The 24,753-nt window shown below is 43.4% G+C and overlaps 1 protein-coding gene across 16 annotated transcripts in view; it reads left to right on the forward strand.

Annotated features, from left to right (window-relative positions):
* RYR3 (ryanodine receptor 3) overlaps positions 1-24,753 on the forward strand; it is a 553,391-nt gene that overhangs the window by 426,496 nt on the left and 102,142 nt on the right. For all 16 annotated transcript variants that reach the window (XR_004263777.1, XM_032261324.1, XM_032261337.1 and 13 more), the window contains 10 exons: positions 1,171-1,334; positions 3,715-3,793; positions 7,713-7,802; positions 9,459-9,605; positions 9,812-9,874; positions 11,322-11,397; positions 11,506-11,629; positions 14,267-14,382; positions 15,178-15,245; positions 16,358-16,479. Coding sequence is in view for 15 of the 16 variants with exons in the window: in XM_032261324.1 (XP_032117215.1) it covers positions 1,171-1,334; positions 3,715-3,793; positions 7,713-7,802; positions 9,459-9,605; positions 9,812-9,874; positions 11,322-11,397; positions 11,506-11,629; positions 14,267-14,382; positions 15,178-15,245; positions 16,358-16,479 (1,049 nt within the window). In the remaining variant the exon portion in view is untranslated. The remainder of the gene's footprint in view (positions 1-1,170; positions 1,335-3,714; positions 3,794-7,712; positions 7,803-9,458; positions 9,606-9,811; positions 9,875-11,321; positions 11,398-11,505; positions 11,630-14,266; positions 14,383-15,177; positions 15,246-16,357; positions 16,480-24,753) is intronic.

Here is a 24,753-nt window from a genome sequence, read left to right on the forward strand (position 1 = left end):
TTAAACTAATCCTTACCCATCTCTCTGAAACGGAAACTTGCAAAATCCTTATTTTACAGGTGAAGAGAAGCCTCAGAGTATTGAATAAATTTTCACATTTAGAAAGCTGTACATGGGAAAATGACTACCAGAGTGAATTACACACATATTATTTGGTGTCAGTCTTGATGTCTTACCTCCCTATTCCTTCCCCCCACATTTGGTGTGGCTCCTGTCTGCCAACCTTCACTAAGCTCGAGCCAGGAGGGAAAGTCCTGGCATCTGCTGTGAGGGTGGGAAAGGGGATTTCCAGAAGACCTGAAGCCATTCTAGAAGAGGTTCTTCGCAGTCACTCATTTGAGGAGGCATCGGGTGAGAACTCAGAGCCTCTGAGCCCCAGGCCTTACCGAACAGTGTGATTGACGTAGAGTTCTGACTCTTGGGCTTTGCTCCACTTCACCTAACCCGATTTGTGAAGTCACCAGCTTGAACGGTAGAAAATGAGTAGGTCTGGTTTTCTTAGGGAAGTCTAGAACAGGCATATAGCTTGTTCGCCTACACTTAGATTTTCTTTATCCATGGATTTTTTTGGTCTAGTATAAGCAGATCAGACGGGATGGGGCGTGTTCAGGGTGGTATGGCCATAGACCACAATGCTATTGAGCATAAGCAGTCAGAATCTCTTCCCAACCCCATGCTGTTTGACTGAAATTCATTTCTGGCTGAGTTCAAGAGAGAATGGTGGCTATCGAGTGACCTGCAGATGATGTCAACATATGACCCATATCAGCTACTGCAGAGCTCTGCTCCATCCAGCTGCAGGCTGGGTCTATTTCTATGACCATCCTTAGCAGACAAGTTGATAGTCATTTCTGGCCTAGTGAGAACTACTTTAACCCTTAGGTAGTCTTGAAATTAACCATTTAGGAGATATTGATTTAAACCTGTTTAAGATTTTTCAACTTAAAGCAAATGGTGACTTGAGGGCTTTATAGAGTGTTGTTGTTGGTTTTTTTAATCCCCCAAGAATACCTTCATTTCCACATATTTCTGGTGTTAAACATTTTTCATTTTGGTTAACCCAGATAAATGCCTGCATTTTATTTGTGCTTTCAACTGATTGGTGAATGGTTCTGTCTAAGGGCATGGTTCTGCTTTCTCTACTAACGTGGACTTAATCTTTCCTCACAGAAATATGACCCAGATCTTTTCCGAATGGCCCTGCCTTGTCTCAGTGCGATAGCTGGCGCCTTGCCACCAGATTATTTAGATACCAGAATCACAGCCACGCTGGAGAAACAGATCTCAGTGGATGCAGATGGCAACTTTGACCCAAAACCTATCAATACCATGAAGTAAGCCAGAATCCTCTCTAAGCCGCTCCCGTGTTTTGTCCAGTAGCCAATGTTTTCTTCCAGATGGTAGCAGGAAATGTGAGCTTTGCCTCTTTCCCTCCTGCCAACACTGTTCGTTATTTCTGTTGACATGACAAGTCCCATCAGGCACAAGATTTAATCCATACATATCTGTATTATTATATTATGGGTTTTTGGTCGGGGAGAAAAGGCTTGGTTTATTTATTACAAGAGATGGATGCTCCCACAAATAAATGTCTCCTGAGGCACTGAGAGAACTACTCAGACAAATTATGCAATTAATTTATTAATGAGCTTTTTGACAAAATCTTTACTCTTAGTGAATTAGGCCCATATGGTTCTAATAGCATCATATATCACAATAGCTCCGTAAGTAACACTCAGCTGAGCCCTGGCAAGGCTAGGGTGCGTTGGCAGAACAGTGCAGGGTCCTCATTGGAAAAGATGAACCTGCTCTTTGCCATGCCAAGAGATGCTGGAACTTTGGAATAGCCCTACCACTCTGCCTTTTAATTTCTGCCTGTGATTTTCCTGAATTTCTCAGTGGTATTGACTAGGCCATGGAGGTGTGCTTATACCTTGGGCAAAATATTGCTAAGTTTTGGTTTGTGGTAGTTCTGTCCAGTTACGAATATGTGCTGTAGGGTATACAGTCAGCTCCAGGTGCATTTTAAATGAAGAGCTCCAACACTGCTTCACAGTGAGCAGGGAAAGTAAGCCTGAGTCTATATGAGCCCCTTGGACCTGTCTTTCATGGCAGTAGTTCTCAAATGAAAGCCTGAACCCTTCGCAGGGGGACTGTCTGCTTTGATGATGTGTAAAATTCGTGTTTGGGATAATTAAACATTCCACTGGACAGAGCCTTGAGCTGTGGGGATGGTGGGACAGAATTGAACCTTCTGTAAGAAAGAGGTAAGGAGCATGGTAAACCATCAAGCTGGGGCCAAAGAGGGCAGGTGCTGACTTCAGAGAACTCTGCCTGTACGTGTAACAGTGCTAAAGAAAGACAAAGCAAATGGTGTAATAACTTGGATCATTTTGAAAACATTATGAGAAAACATTGTACTCTAGCCATTGTGTGTTAATGGCAAGTAGTTCTGTGTTATTTTGAGAGTTCTGATTATTCAGATATACCTGTGACATCAATGTAGTTCATTGATTAATGTGAGGAATGGAGACTAACCCTGACTGACTTAAGGAGAAAAGCACCTTATTGCAAGAATACAGGGTAATTATCAAAACCTAGTGAAAGGCTAACCTGGCCTCAGCACACGTAGTCACCAGGGAATGACTGGAATCAGGCACAGTGAGCAAGTGGACAATCTTCAAATGTTTCCATTGGGTGAATCGCCTTGAAGAATTTACTGCCTATGGCCATGTGCGGTGGCTCATGCCTGTTATCCCAACACTTTGGGAGGCTGAGGTGGATAGATCATCTGAGGTCAGGAGTTCGAGACCAGCCTGACCAAAATGGAGAAACCCCCGTCTCTACCAAAAATACAAAAAAAAATTAGCCGGGCATGGTGGCGCATGCCTGTAATCCCAGCTACTTGGGAGGCTGAGGCAGGAGAATCGCTTGAACCTGGGAGGCAGAGGTTGCAGTGAGCCAAGATCACGCCATTGTACTCCAGCCTGGGCAACAAGAGTGAAAGTCCTTTTCAAAAACACAAACAAACAAACAAAAAGCTTTTACTGCCCTTCTTTTACCCAACTACTCAAGACTTAAATTCCACAGAGAGTAAGTCTGATTTGCCTAGTCATATGCCCATCTTTGGTGACAGTTCACGTAACCCTGCATGCAATATGGGAAGACTGTGCCATGCAAAGGGGGAATGGAGATTCTGATACCAACAGAAGGGACAAGAGCTGTTTTCTGGGAAAATAAAAACAGCAGTTATCTACCATACTTCCAAAATTCTAGTATTTTACCATGAGCCACTGAGCCCAAAAAGTAGAAAACCACTATTTCATAACATATGGCTCTCTGGCTACCCATTTCTACCATTTCCAGATTGCAGCCAGAGGATGACTGGTCACTTACCTTGGTGGTTCTGTCTAACCAAGATGGGTCTGGTCCAGGAAGCAGGAGAACCCAGGGCAGATGGCAGCAGGCCTGCCCAGCCAAGGATCCCGCAGAGATGTTCCATGGTTAGACTTGGGAGTGTCTGTGACCTAACCTTGGCTGTGCCACTCCTAATCAGGAATGTCACTGTGCCTGGAGTCCAGCTTTAGCTTTGGGGTTAGCTGGCTGATCAAATCCAACTGTGACAGCTGATTGATTGGTAATCTGACCATCTTTTTCTATATCTGGCTGAAGTGCTTAGGGAGGTTGTAATTTTTTTTTTTCCTCATTTCACAGTTTTTCCTTGCCTGAGAAATTGGAATACATCGTCACCAAGTATGCTGAGCATTCACATGATAAATGGGCCTGTGACAAGGTAGGGATTACCATTCCAACTGACAATCATCAGGAAGGAAAAACAGCCCAAGAACATTAAAGAACTCAATACTGGAAATCTACCTGATTTGTCTAAGTGAGAGACTTACCATGCCAAGAGCATTTATTATTTCTGAATAGCGATTTCCCAGGGTTGGTAGATGTCAGAGAAATAGGTGACAGCGACTGCTGGTGTTGCTTTTGTATTTCTCAAAAAAATGATCAATTCTGGAAGTGTTAACTTCTTTCTTAACATTTACTTACTGGAGTTTGTGCCCAAACACAGGCTTGTATGTGTTTGATGTAAATGCATGATGGGGACAGGGAGGCTTCTATTTAATTTTTGTCTTTGAATGCAGATTGGGGGGAAAAATGAAATTGAAAGCCTAACCCTTGCATTTTTCTAGAAGGCTGGATTTTATTCTTGGGAAGACACTCAGTCATTTTCTTATGGTAGACAGTGGTAGAATTCCCAGACACTCCCTTATTAATAAGGCTCTCCATCTGGTGTTGAAAATTCCTCACCACATGAGGTCAGGCTGTTTAATACGTTTAACTGCTATATCAGCCCTTTAACACTGGCAGGCAAAGTGGGAAGACTGTGCCAAAGTTATCCAGGATTCCTGTGGGCAGCCAGTTAAGGATTGGGGCCATTTCTCACCTGAAGCCTGCAGTGTGTCACAGTGATCCCATGTCCACCACAAAGTCACAGAAAACCACCTCCGTGCAATGTGCCCTCAGAGAGGGGACACCTTGAGCCATCAGCTCAGCCTCTGTGTGGATGTAGGCTGAGCTCATCCTTCCGTGAGACTCCTGGGGGCTGATGATAGTAGCTAGCATTGTAACTATAGAACAGGCTAATACCTCATGATTCTAAAACAGAGTTGGCAAATCTGTTCTGTAAAGGGCTGTATGATCAACGTTAAAGGCTTTGAGGGCCAGACCATCTCCATTGCAACAACCCTTCTCGGCTGTTGTAGCCATAGACAAGGCATAAACAAAAGTGGGTGCCTGTGTTCCAACCAGATTTTCTTAATTCTGAAAAGGTGGTCAGCTAGATTTTACTCAGGGGACGTAGCCAGCGGGCCCTTGCTCTAGAGCATCTGCATTTTCTAAGAACTCTGCCTGTGGCCATTTGGCCAGCCTGTGAATTAGGGAGACGACTCACCTCTAGGAGTCCATAGCATTAGCCAATCCATCACTCAACCATGTGGATTTTAACTCCTGAGTCTCTCTTGAATCTGTATATTTGTCTCTGTTCTTATGCCATGACTTCAGTCCAAGCTGCCACCATCTTTGACCCAGACGACTGGGACATGCTCTTTACAGGTCTTCCCAAGTACATTTGCTCCAGTCTGTTCTTCGTACTGCAAGAAAGTCAGAGTTTCAATACACAAATGGAGTCATATATATTCTACCACTGCTCTTCCTACCCAGCCCCTTCTCCTTATTAAAATCCTTTCACAGTTTGTAACTATTCTGAAGATAATGGTCAAAATCTTTGGTTTAGCCTGTTAGGCACTGCCTGATGTGACCTCTGCTACCATCTCTAGCCTCATCTCCTCCTCTGCCCTCTGCCCTCCAGCCACCTCCGTTTATTTTGGAGCCTCTCTCTGTCACATATGCATTACACGTGCCGGAAACCCTCCTCTGTCTGAGCTGGCCAGACACCCACCTGTGCTGTCACACTTCCTCACGGTGTTCACCAACTCATCCTGCAAATAGTACCCCAAGCATGAATTCCTAGGATGGCATTTTTCCAGATTTCTCAGCAATGGGCCCTCTTAGCACGTTATTCTTCTCTTTCATAGTACTTTCATAGCACACTTATGTATTTATAACAGTTACACATCTATACATTTATTCTAATTATCAATTTTACATTTACTAGTATGTTTATTTGATTGACATCTCTTTCTGCCACTTGACTGTAAGCTTCACGAAAGCATGGACACATGTCTGCTTACCAGTGCCAGGCGGCATTGATTATCGCACAAGAAAAGGAATATTTTCCTTGCCCCCAAAAGCCTCATGATCTTGTGGGAGAAACAAAATGAACCAGCCTTTCTGGGGCAAGTTGTTCAGGGCTATGATGGACGTGAGCACAGAATTAGAGCACTTAGGAGTCCCTAATTCAGTATTCAGGGTCCAGGGTCCCAGAGTTGGTGACATCTACAGTATGTGTTAAAGGATGAGTGGGAGCCATTTGTCACAAGGAGGTAAGTGCACTGCAGGCCTTGGGAACAGCAGGTGCCGACACAGGGAGGCAAGAGACAGTTTGGCTTTAGGGAACCATGCTTCAGTATAGCTAGAACGTCGAGTAGGATGGGGACAGAGGGTGAAAAATGAGTCTGGAGAGGTCAACATAATCACCTTCCTAGGTTTCCAGGTTATGTGAAAGCATTTGGGTTTTACCAGGATGGCAGCTGACAGAAACATTTGAAGGCAGTAGAGTACATACAAATGACTATGATTTTTTTTTTTTTTTTTTTTTTTTTGAGACGGAGTTTTGCTCTTGTTACCCAGGCTGGAGTGCAAATGCGCGATCGCAGCTCACCGCAACCTCCGCCTCCTGGGTTCAGGCAATTCTCCTGCCTCAGCCTTCTGAGTAGCTGGGACTACAGACACACGCCACAATGCCCAGCTAATTTTTTGTAGTTTTAGTAGAGACAGGGTTTCGCCACGTTGACCAGGATGGTCTCGATCTCTTGAGCTTGTGATCCACCTGCCTCGGCCTCCCAAAGTGCTGGGATTACAGGCTTGAGCCACCGCGCCTGGCGACTGTGATTTTTTAATATCCCCTGATAATAGTGTAAAAAATGAATCCATGGAGAGGCAGTAAGACTGGAGGCTGGGAGGCTACTTAGGAAGCTGTTGCAGTAACCCCAGTGTGAGTTGATGGTGGCCTGAGCTAACATACTAGCAGGGGAGTGGGTGAGACAGAGAGAGACAAACAGACAAATGATGGGAGGGGTGCAGGGCAGTGGTGTCAGGGAGGACCCTCATGTCATTGGCTTGGAAAGTGAGTGTAAACCGGGGCTGTTCAGTAAGAACCAAGGGACCCAAGAGGAGGTGACATTGAGAGAAGTAATTTGAGGGGGGCCTGTGGAACATCCAAGCAAAGCTTAAATAGGTTTGAAACAGGAGGGAGCTCTGCGCTGGAAGCACTGATTTGATATTAGTCACTTCTCAGTGATAACTGAAACCACGGGCCTAAGTTAGATCATGTAGGGAGTATATGTCTCTTCAGAAGGGACAGAAGCTTAGGAAATACATTCATTTAACAAATGGACAGACGCAGAGATTGAGAAAGAACAGCCAGGAGTCGGGGATGTGGAGTTATGGAAATCAGGGGCTCTTACTTGTCTCTGTATCTGCCGTGCCTAGGACAGAGTCTGGCATGTACCGTAGAAGACGTTTACCCAATATTTGTTGAATAAGTCTCAAAGTTCTTAAACTTCTGTGACTCTAGGAAGCACGCATCACTGCAGTTTTGCTCTGGCACTGGCAGGCAAGAGGCGTAAGCCAAACAGGCCCCTCCAGGCAGTGGCAGTAGTTCCACCCTTCCCAGGCCTTGCAGCCCTGGCTTCTGTTCTTCCCGTGAGGGAGATACACTGACCTGAGAAGCACCGTTCCCAGGGCCTTTTGAAACATCCTGTTTTGGGTGGGCCTGAAACACAAGCGAGAAAGTGGAGAGGACAGCAGCTGAAACAAGAAGGAATAAAAGAGCAGAGTTCAAGATTCAGGAGGCAGAGAGCCTGATGGCCTGAAAGGATCAATTAGACATTTTTGAGGGGAATTTCCAAGCCTTGTCACTATCCATTATTCCACTTGCTCAATGAAAATAGAAGCAGGGATTTGGGTCATGTAGCAGGGTTCTTTGCGTGCCAAGGATATTTGAACTGAGAACATTTCTACAGAGTCAGAATGGATGGAAATATGGGATTTCCCTGGATGAAAATGTGAAGACCCACCCACTGATAAGGCCCTTCAAGACATTAACGGAGAAGGTAAGACACAGGCCTCTGGTAACGCTGTGTGGCCATTCTGTTTCCTTCCTTGAGTAATTTTTTCAGGAGCTCAGAGGAGTTCAGGGCATAGTCACTCTGAAGTCCCTAAAACATCTTCTGGGACTCAGTAAACTATTCACAACTTTGCTAGTGGGCAAGTGCCCCGGGATGGGTTTCCAAGAGCTCAGCCTCACTTTCTGTTCTTTGGCTTGCAGAGGCTGCTGGTGAAAGAAGCGTTGCTCAGCACTTACAGGCTGGACCAGAATGCATTTGTAGTTCTCCTGCAACTGAACTGAACCAGGAAGGGGTCTGGTTAGGGCAGGGCAGGGAGAAGGCACAGTGAATTGCTGGAGAGAATTCAGACAAGGCCGGGCGCAGTGGTTCACACCTGCAGTCGCAGCACTTTCAAAGGCCGAGGTGGGAAGGTCGTGATGTCAAGAGATCAAGACTATTCTCGCCAACATGGCGAAACCCCGTCTCTACTAAAAATACAAAACTTAGCTGGGCATGGTGGTGCATGCCTATTGTCCCAGCTACTCGGGAAGCTGAGGCGAGAGAATAGTGTGAACCTAGGAGGCAGAGGTTGTAGTATAGTGAGTCAAGGTGGCGCTACTGCACTCCAGCCTGGCGACAGAGTGCGGCTCCATCTCAAATTCTTTTTGTCTGAAAAGAATTCAGACAAAAATAATTTCTTTTTTTTTTTCTTTCTGTCTTTGTCTTTGTGGTTTTTTTTGTTTGTTTGTTTTTTTGTTTGTTTTTTTTTGAGGCAGGATCTCGCTCTGTAACCCAGGCTGGAGTGACCTTCTGGGATCAAGTGATCCTCCCACCTCAGCCTGCCAAGTAGCTGGAACTAGAGGTGTGCACAACCATGCCCAGCTAATCTTTTTAATTTTTTCAGTAGAGACAGGGTTTCGCCATGTTGGCCAGGCTGTTCTTGAACTCCTGACCTCAAGCAGTCCTCCCACCTCAGTCTCCCGAAGTCCTGGGATTACAGGTGTCAACCACCATGCCCAGCCAAATATGATTTCTAATAAATGGAAGATACAGGTAATAGGGAAGAGAATCCTCAAGAAAACATAGTTAAAAGAACACGTCTCTTGCTTTAAAAAAAAAAATAACATATTTGGTTTAACTCAACTCTGAATTCTTATCTTGCAATCTGTAAGATTCTTTGTAAGCTTTAAGCTAGTGTCACATGTAAAGAATGGCGTATGTATCCACGTGTTCATATTGACTACCTATGAAATTGTACATAGACCAAAAGAGAATTCTAAATCTAAGCAATTCTCTTTCCCAAGCTCACAAGAAGCTTTATGCAGATGTATTTTGACAGTGTGTCATCGTCAGCAACTACTAAAGCATGAGGAGCCATTCTCCTGTTCCTGTCTTCTTTATCTAGGGATGTAGATAATGTCATTAATAATGTCTGGCACGTTTCCTCCCAGGGCAGGAGAAATTGTAAGGTCTTACACCTACAAACACCAGAAAGACTGTGCTTAGGGTAAGATGCTGCAAAGGATCTTCTGACCTTGTGAGAGAAGGCTGGCGCTAACTAGCACCCCCACCCACAGAGGGGTCCACCTTCCTTGTGGAGATGGGCCCGGGAGAATGCTGGGGTGTGTTCTGCAACGTGCCTCTGCTCAAATTCTCTTCTAGGAGAAGGAAATTTATCGCTGGCCTGCCCGAGAGTCCCTGAAAACCATGCTGGCTGTGGGCTGGACTGTGGAGAGGACCAAAGAGGGAGAAGCTTTGGTTCAACAGCGGGAAAATGAGAAGCTTCGAAGTGTGTCCCAGACCAACCAGGTAGGACACCACACCTAGAGGCCCATTCTGGGCCGATGGAACCCCTGGAGGATCGGGGCATGTTCTGCCTGGGGCATCGTAGGTGGGACCGTCTGAGATGAACCCTGGGGATTTTTCAGGACACATCTTTGACAGCTGAAGTTGGGGATGCTGATAAGAACAAGGAAAATAATGACAACCCAGTGACTCTGCCTTTGCTTTCCTAGGGCAACAGCTACAGCCCTGCTCCCCTCGACCTCTCAAATGTTGTGCTCTCCAGAGAGCTCCAGGTCAGTGCTGATAATTTCAGAACAGCTTGACTTGCTTTCAAGGGCAGGACGTATTACCTTCTAAAGACTTAAAGGGGAGAGAGGGAAAGAATGCTTAGAACATACCACCACTAAAATGTGAAAACTGAAGATGGTCACATTGTGCAGAGGCCACAGGGGAAGTCTCAGCAGAGTGAACCAGTCATCTAATAAGGGGAGGCTTTGCACTTCTTCCAAGGACATCATGACGGGTACTGACTCAATGGGAAGAACCACCAGCACATTAGAGTCATTCCTCAGTATCCATGGGGGCTTCGCCCTAGGACCTCCCACAGATAGCAAAACCCACGAACGCTCAAGTCCCTGATACAAAATGGCATAGTATTTACCTATAACCAACCTACACACATTCTCCCGTATACTTTAAATCATCTCTAGATTGTTTATAATTCCTAATTCAATGTGAATTCCATATAAACAGTTGTACTATATTTTTTAGAGAATAATGATAAGAAAAAAGTCTGTACATGTTCAGTACAGACACATTTTTTCCATATATATTCAATCTGCAATGGGTTGAATCTGCAGAATTCATGGTTAAGGAAGGCTGACTGTACTGTATCAAAACCCCAAATAAGTAAAACAGCTAGGACAAAATCTGTGAAACTTAGCCCCTCAATGGAGGTGCTTGCTGGTCATTGGAAGGCCCCCAAAACATAAGGACAGCCCGCACATCCCATAGTGGATTTGCTGGAGCTCCCTGTGATGGTGCAGACAGGTAGTCATTGCAGGATGTAGGGATGTACGAGCAAGAGGTTGAAACTGAAAGCCCTAAACTGCTGCTTCTCATTCCTCCCCTCCTGTATACACTGGTGGCTGTGGCCTGCCCTAGCCTGGGGCACTCACCCCTCTGGAAGTCCATCATAACAGCCCCTTGGACCTTAGAGAAAGTTTCTTTCCAGAGTACATCCTTCTTTTAAGTCACTGTTTTATGAGCCTTACAAAAACGGATTTTACTAGAGAAATCTTATTTTCGGCACTTTTCTTTAAGATGTGATAATTTTTAGTTTGTGAAGCTATAGGCTTTCAGGGATTCTAGACTTTTCTTGGCCCGCACTCCCAACTCGCCATCTGAGGTCAGGAGTATAATAGCAAGCCGCTGTGAAAAATGACGTGCTGCCGGCATGCAGGTTCAAGAGGAAATGGGTGTTTCTGATAAATGCATCCAACTGCCTGGATAATCACTTACAAGGGAAGGACAGAGTTAGAAATTGTTTTCTGTGTGTATGGGAAGCTATAAAACTAATGAGGTGCATAAGCACAGACTAATTGATGATGGGAGGCCCTTGGCCATGTGCTGTTGGTATTCAGTGGTGCACTGTTCCCGAGACTGCCTGAAATAGCCCGGCAGGTAGGAAGCCAGCTTGCTTGCCTCCTCTTTGACTTGGCTTTTCTTGATGGGACATAGGGAATGGTGGAGGTCGTGGCTGAGAACTATCACAATATCTGGGCGAAGAAGAAGAAGCTGGAGCTGGAGAGCAAAGGTAAGCGAGATTCACAGCATCCCCTAAAGAAGCTGAGGTGCGGCAGGTATGCTCTCCCAGAAGTGCAAAGGAAGAGCCAAATGCCATCCCTCACCTTACTGATCCCAGGTGGTGGTAGTCACCCTCTTCTGGTACCATATGACACCTTGACTGCCAAGGAAAAGTTCAAGGACCGGGAGAAGGCACAGGACCTGTTTAAGTTCCTTCAAGTGAATGGTGTCATCGTTTCCAGGTAAGTCTCCTTCCATGTGATGTTAGTGGGGGCAGGGCTGTGGGTGTGGCCCCTGCCTCCCCAGGTATTTAATTACCTGCCTACAGAACCCATCCAAGTAAGGAGAACTGTCTTTTAAAATGGGAACATTTTTATTTTGGAACATGAAGTCCTCTTTTTTTGACATAAGCATAAATGTTAGGTATTAATTTTTGAAGATCAATGACAACAGAGAATCATTGCAAGTCATATCTAAAACATTTCATTGTAACTTAAAATATATAAACCTGCATTCATTCACAGATCTTGTACTATGGACCAAGGCCCTTTCTTTGCATATTCTGTTTGTTGGATTTATAAACCACATCCATAATACAACCTCAAAGCTTTGGAATTTGTGCTGCTTTAAAGAACGGTGATTAATCTGCAGCACTTGAAAACAGTGTGCGTGCAGTACCCTAGATATTTTTTAAATTTCTTCTCTTAGCTTCGACAGTTGTCTCACCCATACCTAATTCAAAAATTACATATTTGGAAGCTTGCACTTGAAGGTCTTTACAAAATAGGCATCTTAGTTTTCATAAAATCAGCAGTTCTCGTCAGACTTTTATTGTTTTATATGATATTTTATTAAATTACATAGTAATAATAGCAAGCATAACTGACATAAACAGTCTTGGAATGAAGGGAATTGATTCTTATAAAGACAAAACTCCACTGGAGAGATTGAATGCATCGTGATGTCCTAAGATGTTTTATCTCAAATGTAAGTCAGAATCATCTAGATGAATGTTTTATATAGGATGGCATTGGCTGCTTAAGTCTTAAAAGCAGACTCTGTTTTCTCCCTGGTCAGGTGGTGCTGGTGGGCTGTGCTACATAGGATCATGCTTGCTGAGTTCTTTGTCAAATGAAAAGCCAGTGTTTTTATTCTGATATAGACTTACTTCTTAAAGACACGTTTGCTGAGCAAGCTGCTGTTTCTTCTAGTTTCCTGTAGAATTTTTGCCATTGAATGGCAAAAATAGAAATAAAAATCTATACAAACATTTCTTTCGTATGCCATCGAATGCCAAAAATAAAAATCTATACAAACATTTCTATTGTATCTCATATGCAAAAAATAACAAGATTTATTTGCCATGTTGTCGAGCAGGAAAGGTCAGTCAGTAGGAGATAACCTCCGGGGAAGCATTTGAGAAAGACTCCCGTCGTCATTTTGATCCTGTTCTTAACACCAGGATGAATCTGTGGTGTGATCTGCTGATAAATAACCTGCTCACAGAAAAGAAAAATTCCTCTTTACTGTAATGATTAAGGAAGTCAGGAAATAGAAAATCAAGAAGAAAGATGATCAATTCAGCAAACATATGTGAAGGAGTTGCCTACCATGTGCCAGACCCTGTGGTAGGAATTTGGATGCACAGATAATCAAGCAAGTTCCTGTCGCCGAGGAGAAATCCTAGCTTCCCCCACTCCTGCTCAGACCCGTTCTGTCTTCAGCTTCCCCATCACTCAATGGCAAGCCATTCTTCCGCTTGCTTAAGCCAGCCAAAAACCTTGACTCCTCTCTTTCTCCCAACCCACATACAATCCTTCAGGAAATCCTAGTCGTTTTACCTTTAAAATACACCTAGAGACTGGGCACGGAGGCTCATGCCTGTAATCTCAGCACTTTGGGAGGCAGATAATTGCTTGAACCCGGGAGGCAGAGACTGCAGTGAGCCAACATGGTGCCGCTGTACTCCAGCCTGGGCAGCAGAGTGAGACTGTCTCGGAAAATAACCCCAGAATTTGATCACTTTCCACCCACTATCCTCGTCCTTCTGCCTGTGCTCCCTGTTTCTACACTTGCCTCGCCACCACAGTCAATTTTAAACACAGCAACCCGAGTGATCCTATTATGATGCAAGTTATATCATGTCACTTCTCTATTCAAAACTTCTAATAGCTTCCCTTCTCACTCAGAGCAAAAGCAAAATTCTGAAGATGGCCTGTAGGGACATACATGATTGTCCCCATTTCCTACCCCATACCTCTCTAACCTTCAACTCAACATGCATGCTCTTGCCTCAAGACCTTTGCACAGTCTTTTCTCACACCTTAAGAGCTCTTTCCCCAGATGTCCATATGGCTCACTTCCTCATCTCCTTCAGGCCTTTATTGCAATGTCAGTCTCCCAGTGAGACCAACCCTGACTACCCTGTTTAACACTACAGTCTGCAAACCCTCCTTTCCCCAGGTCTGGGCCTTTTCATTCTGCTTTAACTTTTCTTTTATTCATAAAATGTATTAATGTCTAGGATTCCAGCTGATTTGTATTTGGTTTCTGTCTGTTTACAGCTAGCGTGTAAATTCTTTCCATAAGAGCAGAGATTTTTGCTTTCCCCTCTGACATCCCCAGATCATTATTCATTTTATGAATGATAAAGGTCTTTCTGAAAAATCGTTTTAGAAATGATTGTAACATAGGTATTCTGTGCTCACACAGGCAGGTTCCAGGTGAGAGGAGAAATTAGTCAAATGATGAATCACGTCACTATGTCGGAATAAACACTAACATTTGGAAATTAAATTCGACACTGGTAGGACTGCTGGTGTACCTGAGTGACATGGTTGTCTTTGTTACTTTCCGGGGTCTGTCCATTTCCAACGTAGGGGTATGAAAGATATGGAGCTGGATGCTTCCTCCATGGAAAAGAGGTTTGCCTATAAGTTCTTGAAGAAGATCCTGAAATACGTTGATTCCGCTCAAGAATTTATTGCTCATTTAGGTAAGTATCATCATGAAATATCCCAAAAGAATTCAATATTCTTTTATCAAGAAATAATCCTTTCAGGCTGTAACTTTTTATGATTCACTTAGATACGTGATTTTAGGGGAAAACAGTGGCTGAGATGTTTTTCCTAGTGGACATGATTGAATCTTTTGTCATTTTTTCCACACAAGTTATCCTATTTTAACTGTCCGATTGCCTTGCTTTATGACTATGGACATATGACTCAACCTCTCTGAGGCTGCTTGCTTGCTTGCCTGCTTTTTTTTTGAAATGAAGTTTCACTTTTGCTGCCTAGGCTGGAGTGCAGTGGTGCAGTATCGGCTCATAGCAAACTCTGCCTCTCAGGTTTGAGCAATTCTCTTGCCTCAGCCTCCCAAGTAGCTGGAATTACAGGTGCCTGCCATCATGCATGCCCAGCTAATTTTTGTATTTTTAGTAGAGACAGTTTCACCATGTTGGCCAGGCTGCTCTTGAACTCCTGACCTCAAGTGATCCACCTGCCTCAGCCTCCCACAGGGCTGGGATTAAAGACATGACCCATGGCGCCCAGCCTTGAAGCTGCTTTCTGATTGTTAAAGTAGACAAAAGGGTAGTGAAACAGCTTTAAAAATTCACACAAGAAATAACTAACCAGCATAGCTATAAAGTACTTTGTAAAATGTATTTTGTCAGCTCAGATAGCCTTTTTTTTTTTTAATAACCTTTGGAAAAGCTGCTCCATTTCTAAATGTTGTGATTGATTTTTACTTTGTAACTCTTACCAACTTTGTGTTATCTGTGTCTTTGTAGAAGCCATTGTCAGCAGTGGGAAAACTGAAAAGTGTCCCCATGACCAGGAGATCAAATTCTTTGCCAAAGTAAGTGGCTCTGCATTTAATTAAATTACGTTCTTGTTAGGATCTCTACTATTTAGGAAATAGGTTAAGTGGATCCAATGAAGATATCTAAAACTCCAATGGCTTCAGTGAGGTGGATGTATATTTCTCTGTCGTTTAACAGTTCCACAGGAGGCTGGCATTCCAAGGATATAGGCAGCTGCCTAGCCCTGCACCATCACCCAGAAGCCCAGGTTCTTCCTCCCCTTGCTACTCCACTATCTCTGGAGGTGTGGCCTGTGTTTGCATGGTTCAGACAAGCTCACCTGCACCACATCTGTGGGAAAGGGGAAAGGAGAAGGGAAGGCAAGCTGTTGCTTTTTTAAAATTCTATCCCAATGGCTAGAACTTATCATCTCTCACTCTACTGATCCCAGGCAGTATGTCTGGGGTCGATAAGGTAAGAGATGACAAGTTGACCTTACAGTACATGTGGTACGCTCTTCTGGTACCACATGATACCGTGACTGCCAAGGAAAAGTTCAGGTTCTAGGAGAAGGCACAGGACCTGTTTAAGTTCCATTTGAGCTTCATCTAGCTGCAAGGGAGATGGGGTGATAGGTTTTCTGCCTGCGTGGCTCTCTACCCAGCCAAAACGCAGTGGAGTTCTATTGCCAAAAGGAAGAAGGGGAGAATGAATTTGGGTGCTAGTTAGCAATCTCTTCCAATACGGCCCTACTCAGAAGACTAGAGGCACAGAAGGCCTTGAGTCACCTTGCTCTGGGAATCAGAGAGAATGCTATGCTTGAGGTGGCACTGAGCCATCCGTTGAGTGCCTCTGTTGAATGCAGTGCCCAAGAAGCCGGATCTGAGTGCAGCTGTGCCATAGGACTCCTCTGCAAATGCTGACTAAGGGCAGTGCACACATTTCTTTGGGCGCTTAGTGGCTGTTCCTTTCATGTACCCCCAAGGACTTTGGTTTGAGGCATAGAAAAGGAAAATGTGATGGCAACTGGGATCCAAGGGTAGAATTTCCTGGAAATTACGGGACCAGTTTTCAGAGGCTCTTTGCTCACTGAAAATAAACACTTTTAATGAACCAAATGAAGAGTTTGGGATAGCTTCTGGAAGTTGATTTGTGGTGGGTTTTCCAGGTTCTCCTCCCACTGGTTGACCAGTACTTCACCAATCATCACCTCTACTTCCTGTCATCCCCTCTGAAGCCCCTTAGCAGCAGCGGATATGCCTCCCATAAGGAAAAAGAAATGGTGGCCAGGTGAGTCTACAAAATAAAGAGAAGCTCATGGTGCAGATGCAATTTACTTAAAATGCCAGGTTTCTGTAGACTAAATGGTGAGTCTTTTGGAGAAGTGAAACAGACTAATGTTTGGGTTTGTCATCTTGGTTTTGAAAGAAACTGTGTTCATACATGTCTGAATCATTTCAGCAATTAAATGAGGTACGCTATGTGGGAGTATCCATAGGGCTTGGGAAAGATTTATATACTTAAATCAACATCTGGAGAGAAATTAAGATGGCCGAATCGGAATAGCTCTAGTCTGCAGCTCCCAGTAAGACCAACACAGAAGGCAGGTGACTTTTGTCTGCATTGCCAGCTGAGGTACTCATCTCATTGGGACTGGTTAGACAGCAGGTACAGCCCACAGAGGGCAAGCTGAAGCAGAGTGGGGGTCAGCTCACCCAGGAAGGGCAAAGGGTCGGGGAACTCCCTCCCCTAGCTAAGGGAAGCCATGAGAGACTGTGCTGTGAGGAACAGTGCGCTCCAGCGCATATATCATGCTTTTCCCGTGATCTTTGCAACCCGCAGATTAGGAGATTCCCTTGGGTGCCTACGTCACCAGGGCCGTGGATTTCAAGCACAAAACTGGGTGACTGTTTGGGCAGACACCGAGCTAGCTGCAGGAGTTTTTTTTTTAATACCCTGATGGCATCTGGAACACCAGTGAGGCGGAGCCATTCACTCTAGTGGAAAGGGGGCTGAAGGCAGGGAGCCAAGTGGTCTAGTTCAGTGGATTCCACCCCCATGGAGCCCAGCAAGTGAAGAATCACTGGCTTGAGATTCTCGCTTCCAGCACAGCAGTCTGAAGTTGACCTGGGATGCTTGAGCTTAGTCGGGGGAGGGGCATCCACCATTATTGAGGCTTTAGTATTCGGTTTTCTCCTCACAGTGTAAACAAAGCCACCGGGAAGTTCAAACTGGGTGGGGAACCCCCCTACCCCCACCCCCACTGCGCTGTAAAGCTGCTGTAGCCAGACTTCCTCTCTAGATTCCTCCTCCCTGGGCAGGGCATCTCTGAAAGAAAGGCAGCAGCCCCAGTCAGGAGCTTATAGATAAAATTCACATCTCACTGGGACACAATACCTGGGGGAAGGGGCAACTGTGGGTGCAGCTTCAGCAGACTTAAATGTTCCTGCCTGCCATCTCTGGAGAGAGCAGTGGATCCCCCAGCACAGCACTCAAACTCTCCTAAGAGACAGACTACCTCCTAAAGTGGGTCCCTGCGCCCCGTGCCTCCTGACTGGTAGACACTTCCCAGTAGAGGTCGACGGACACCTCATACAGGACAGTTCCGGCTGGCATCTGGCAGGTGCCTCTCTGGGTAAAGCTTCCAGTGGAGGGAGCAGACAGCAATCTTTGCTGTTCTGCAGTCTTCACTGGTGATACCCCAGTAAATAGGGTCTGGAGTGGGCCTCCAGGAAACTCCAGCAGACCTGCAGCAGAGGGGCCGGTTAGAAGAAAAACTAACAGAAAGCAATAGGATCAACACCAACAGAAAGGACATCCATGCAAAAACCCCAACCCAAGATAACCAACATCAAAGACTAAAGGTAGATAAATCCATGAAGATGAGGAAAAGCCAGCACAAAAAGGCTGAAAATTCTGAAAATCAGAATGCCTCTTCTCCTCCAAAGGATCACAACTCCTCACCAGCAAGGGAACAGAACTGGAGAGAGAATGAGTTTGATGAATTGTCAGAAGTGGGCCTCAGAAAATGGGTAATAACAAACTCCTCTGAACTAAATGTGCATGTTCTAACCCAATGCAAGGTCAATAAGAACCTCAATAAAAGGTTACAGGAACTGCTAACTAGAATAGCCAGTTTAGAGATGAACATAAATGACCTGATAGACTGAAAAACACAGCACGAGAACTCCACAAAGCATACACAAGTATCAGTAGCCAAATCGATCAAGTGGAAGAAAGGACATCAGAGATTAAAGCTCAATTAAATGAAATAAAGCATGAAGACAACATTATAGAAAAAAGAATGAAAAGGAATGAACAAAGCCTCCAAGAAATATGGGATTATGTGAAAAGACCAAACCCACATTTGATTGGTGTACTGGAAAGTGATGAAGAGAAAGGAACCAAGTTGGAAAACACGCTTCAGGATATTATCCAGGAGAACTTCCCCAACCTAGCACAGAGGCCAACATTCAAATTCAGGAAATGCAGAGAATACAGCAAAGATACTCCTCGAGAAGAGCAACCCCAAGACACGTAATCGTCAGATTCACCAAGGTTGAAATTAAGTAAAAAATGTTAAGGGCAGACAGAGAGAAAGGTTGGGTCACCCACAAAGGGAAGCACATCAGACTAACAGCAGTTCTTTCTGCAGAAACCCTATAAGCCAGAAGAGAGTGGGGCCAATATTCAACATTCTTAAAGAAAATAATTTTAAACCCAGAATTTCTTATCCGGCCAAGCTAAGTTTTATAAGCGAAGGAAAAATAAAATCCTTTACAGACAAGAAAATGCTGACGAATTTTGTCACCACCAGGCCTGCCTTACAAGAGCTCCTGAAGGAAGCACTAAATATGGAAAGAATAAACCAGTACTAGCCACTGCACAAACATACCAAATTGTAAAGACCATCAACACTATGAGGAAACTGCATCAACTAATGGGCAAAATAACCAGCTAGCATAATAACAGGATCAAATTCACACATAACAATATTAACCTTAAATGTAAATGGGCTAAATGCCCCAATTAAAAGACACAGTCTGGCAAATTGGATAGAGTGAAGACCAATTGGTGTGCTGTATTCAGGAGACCCATTTCACATGTAAAGACACACACAGGCTCAAAATAAAGGAATGGAGAAATATTTACCAAGCAAATGGAAAGCAAAAAAAAGCAGGGGTTGCAATCCTAGTCTCTGATAAAACAGACTTTAAACCAGCAAAGATCAAACAGGAGAAGGAAGGGCATTTCATAATGGTAAAGGGATAGATGCAACAAGAAGAGCTAACTATCCTAAATATGTATGCACCCAATACAGGAGCTCCCAGATTCATAAAGCAAGTTCTTAGAGACCTACAAAGAGACTTAGACTCCCACACAACGATAGTGGGAGACTTTAGCACCCCACTGTCGATATTGGACAGATCAATGAGACAAAATTAACAAGGATATTCAGGACTTGAACTCAGCTCTGAACAAAACAGACCTAATAAACATCTACAGAACTCTCCATCCCAAATCAACAGAATATACATTCTTCTCAGCACCACATCACACTTATTCTAAAATTGACCACATAATTGTAAGTAAAACACTCCTCAGCAGATGCAAAAGAACAGAAATCATAAGTTTCTCAGACCACAGTGCAATCAAATTAAAACTCAGGATTAAGAAACTCACTCAAAACTGCACAACTACATGAAAACTGAACAACTTGCCCCTGAATGACTACTGGGTAAATAACAAAAGGCAAAAATAAAGATGTTATTTAAAACCAATGAGAACAAAGACACAACATGCTGGAATCTCTGGGACACAACTAAAGCTGTGTTTAGAGGGAAATTTATAGCACCAAATGCCAAAGGAGAAAGTGAGAAAGATCTAAAATTGACACCCTAACATTACAATTAAAAGAACTAGAGAAGCAAGTGCAAACAAATTCAAAGCTAACAGAAGACAGGAAATAACTAAGAGTAGAACTGAAGAAGATAGAGACGTGAAAAATCCTTCAAAAAATCAATGAATCCAGGCGCTGGCTTTTTGAAAAGATTAACAAAATAGACCACTGGCTGGACTAATGAGAAGAATCAAATAGACAAAATAAAAAATGATAAAGGGGGTATCACCACTGATCCCACAGAAATACAAACTACCATCAGAGAATACTATAAATACCTCTATGCAAATAAACTACAAAATCTAGAATAAATCAATAAATTCCTGGACACATACGTCCTCCCAAGACTGAACCAGGAGGAAGTCAAATCCCTGAGTAGACCAATAACAAGTTCTGAAATTGAGGTAGTAACTAATAGCCTACCAACCAAAAAAGGCCCAGGACCAGACAGATTCACAGCCGAATTCTACCAGAGATACAAAGAGGAGCTGGTACCATTGCTTCTGAAACTATTCCAAACAATAGAAAAAGGGGGACTCCTCCCTAACTCATTTTATGGGGCCAGCATCATCCCATACCAAAACCCAGCAGAGACACAACAAAAAAAGAAAATTTCAGGCTAATATCCATGATGAACATAGATGCGAAAATCCTCAATAAAATACTGGCAAACCGAATCCAACAGCACATTAAAAAAACCTATCCACCATGATCAAGTCAGCTTGGGATGAAAGGTTTGTTCAACATACACAAATCAATAAGCATAATCCATCACATAAACAGAACCAATGATAAAAACGTCATGATTATCTCAATAGATGCAGCAAAAGCCTTCAATAAAATTCAACACCTCTTTATTCTAAAAACAGTAAACTAAGTATTGATGGGACATGTCTCAAAATAATGAGCTATTTATGCCAAACCCACTGCCAATATCATACTGAATGGGCAAAAGCTGGAAGCATTCCCTTTGAAAACTGGCACAAGATAAGGATGCCCAATCTCACCACTCCTATTCAACATAGTATTGGAAGTTCTGGCCAGGGCAGTCAGGCAAGAGAAAGAAATAAAGGGTATTCAAGTAGGAAGAAAGGAAGTCAAATTGTCTCTGTTTGCATATGACGTGATCCTATACTTAGGACACCCCATCAACTCAGCCCGAAAACTCCTTAAGCTGATAAGCAACTTCAGCAAAGTCTCAGGATACAAAATCAATATGAAAAAACCACAAGCATTCTTATACACCAATAACAGACAAACAGAGAGATAAATCATGAGTGAACTCCCATTCACAATTGCTACAAAGAGAATAAAATACTTAGGAGTACAACTTACAAGGGATGTGAAGGACCTCTTCAAGGAGAACTACAAACCACTGCTAAAGGAAATAAAAGAAGACACAAACAAATGGAAAAACATTCCATGCTCATTGATAGAATCAGTATCATGAAAATGGCCATACTGCCCAAAGTAATTTTTAGAGTCAATGCTATTCCCATCAAACTACCATTGACTTTCTTCACAGAATTAGAAAAAACTTTAAATTTCATTTGGAAGCAAAAAGCACAGCCAAGACAATCCTAAGCAAAAAGAAGAAAGCTGGTGCCATCAGTCTTCCTGACTTCAAACTATATTACAAGGCTACAGTGACCAAAACCACATGGTACTGGTACCAAAACTGATACATAGATCAATGGAACACAACAGAAGCCTCAAAAATAACACCACACATCTACAACCATCTGATTTTTGACACAACTTACAAAAACCAGCAATGAGGAAAGGATTCCCTATTTAATAAATGATGATGGGAAAACTGGCTAGCCACATGCAGAAAACTGAAACTGGACCCATTCCTTACACCTTACACAAAAATTAACTCAAGGTGGATTAAAGACTTAAATGTAAGGCCTAAAACCATAAAAAAAAAAATTTAAAAAAATAATAAAAACAACCCTAGAAGAAACCCTAGAAGAAATACCATTCAGGACATAGACGTGGGCAAGAACTTCATGACTAAAACACCAAAAGCAATGACAACAATAGCCAAAATTTACTAATGGGATCTAATTAAACTGAAGAGCTTCTGCACAGCAAAAGAAACTATCATCGGAGTGAACAGGCAACCTACAGAATAGGAGAAAAATTTTGCAATCTATTTATCTGACAAAGGGCTGATATCCAGAATCTACAAGGAACTTAAACAAATTTACAAGAAAAAAACAATCCCATCAAAAGTGGGCAAAGGATATAAACAAACATTTTTCAAAAGGCGACATTTATCCAGCCAATAAACATAAGCTCATCCTCATTGGTCATTAGAGAAGTGCAAATCAAAACCACAATGAGATACCATTTCATGCCACTTTGAATGGCAATCATTAAAAAGTAGGCTGGGCGTGGTGACTCATGCCTTAATCTCAGCACTTTGGGAGGCTGAGGTGGGTGGATCACCTGAGGTCAGGATTTCGAGACCAGCCTGACCAACATGGTGAAACCCCATCTCTACTGAAAATACAAAATTAGCTGGTGTAGTGGCACATGCCTGTAATCCCCACTACTTGGGAGGCTTAGGCAGGAGAATCGCTTGAACCCAGGCAGTGGAGGTTGCAGTGAGCCAAGATCGTTCTATTGCACTTCAGCCTGGGCGACAAGAGCAAAACTCCATCTCAAAAGAAAAGAAAAGAAAGTGAGGAGACTGGACACTGTGGCTCACACCTGTAACCCCAGCACTTTGGGAGGCCGAGGCAGGCGGATCACAAGGTCATGATTTCTAAACCAGCCTGGCCAACGTAATGAAACCCCTTCTCTACTAAAGATACAAAAAATTATCCAGGCATGGTGGCTGAGGCAGGAGAATCGCTTGATCCTGGGAGGCGGAGGTTGCAGTGAACCAAGATCACGCCATTACACTCCAGCCTGGGCAACAGGGCGAGACTCCATCTCAAAAGACAAAAGAAAAAATGTCCAGAAACAACAGATGCTGGAGAGAATGTGGAGAAATAGGAATGCTTTTATACTGTTGGTAAGAGTGTAAATTAGTTCATCCATTGTGAAAGACAGTGTGGTGATTCCTCAAGGATCTAGAACCAGAAATAATATTTGACTCAGTGATCCCATTACTGGATATATACCCAAAGGATTAGTAATCATTCTGCTGTAAAGACACATGCACATGTGTATTTATTGCAGCACTATTCATAATAACAAAGACTTGAAACCAACCCAAATGGCCATCAGTGATGGACTCGATAAAGAAAATGTGGCACATAAACACTGTGGAATACTATGCAGCCTTAAAAAAAGAGTGAGTTCATGTCCTTTGCAGAGACGTGGATGAAGTTGGAAACCATCATCCTCAACAAACTAACACAGGAACAGAAAACCAAACACCGCATGTTCTCACTCATTAGTGGGAGTTCAACAACGAGAACATATGGGCACAAGGAGGGGAAAATCACATAGTGGGGCCTGTTGTGGGGTGGGGGAGTACAGGAAGGATAGCATTAGGAGAAATACCTAATGTAGATGACGGGTTGATGGGTGCAGCAAACTGCCATAGCACATGTATAGCTATGTAACAAACCTGCACGTTCTGCACATGTATCCCAGAACTTAAAAGTATAATTTTTAAAAATCAACATCTGTCCTGAGACAACATTGAGAAGAAGGCAAGATCATTCTGAAGTTTGGGAAAAGTGAACACGTGACATTCAGAATAAACAGGTGGACACGGCTTTGAATCCCATGTTTATCAGACTCTGTAAGATTAAAACAATTTAAAAGACTCAGATCATACAAGTTTTGGTGTGGATGAGTTGAAATCTGTAGTCTAAAGCAACACAATTCAATTTAAATTCCTAATAGGAAAAAAAACTTGTTATCAGAAGCACCAGCCTTCCTACTCATTCCACTAGGCAACATGTAGATACATTAACAGAAATGAGAAAAGAGGGGATCTGTCATGATTGGGCTAAGAGATGGATTCTGCTATGCCTCAAGTTCTGTCTGTATTTTATTAATGAAAGACAGAAGTGGACTAAGACTTTTAAATAGTAAAAAGCCAAGGACTCTAATGAAAATAGTCTGTAAATGCTAGCATCCAGTGAACAGTGTACATTATAGGGCCTATCCACTAAGTATCACCATCTTAGGGAGGATATTCAACTTTGAGATTTAGCTAACTTTTATGAAATACTTAGCATAACTAAGCATCAAGCAGTTTTTCGTGTATAAGAGTTACCGCCCATTTGTATAAAAATCATTGTGAAACATCAGAATGTTTTAAAATCTGAGACCTGCCTGTGTATTATGATCTCCATTTTCCAGATGAAGAAGTTGAATTTCAGTTAGGTTCACTCTACTGCCCAAAGTGACTCTTCCAATAAGTTAGAACAAGAATAAATACCTAGTCCTGGCTGCCTGAGATGGCTCACACTTATAATCCCAGCACTTTGGGAGGCTGAGGTGGGTGGATCACTTGAGATAAGGAGTTCCAGACCAGCCTGGCCAACATGGCGAAACCCCATCTCTACTAAAACTATGAAGAATTAGCTGGACGTGGTGGCATGCACCTGTAGTCCCAGCTACTCGAGAAGCTGAGGCAGGGGGATTGCTTGAACCCAGGAGGCAGAAGTTGCAGTGAGCTGAGATGGCACCACTGC

Source organism: Sapajus apella, unplaced genomic scaffold, assembly GCF_009761245.1.
Source record: "Sapajus apella isolate SASKATOON/1434 unplaced genomic scaffold, GSC_monkey_1.0 scaffold122, whole genome shotgun sequence".
NCBI classification, from domain to species: Eukaryota; Metazoa; Chordata; class Mammalia; order Primates; family Cebidae; genus Sapajus; species Sapajus apella.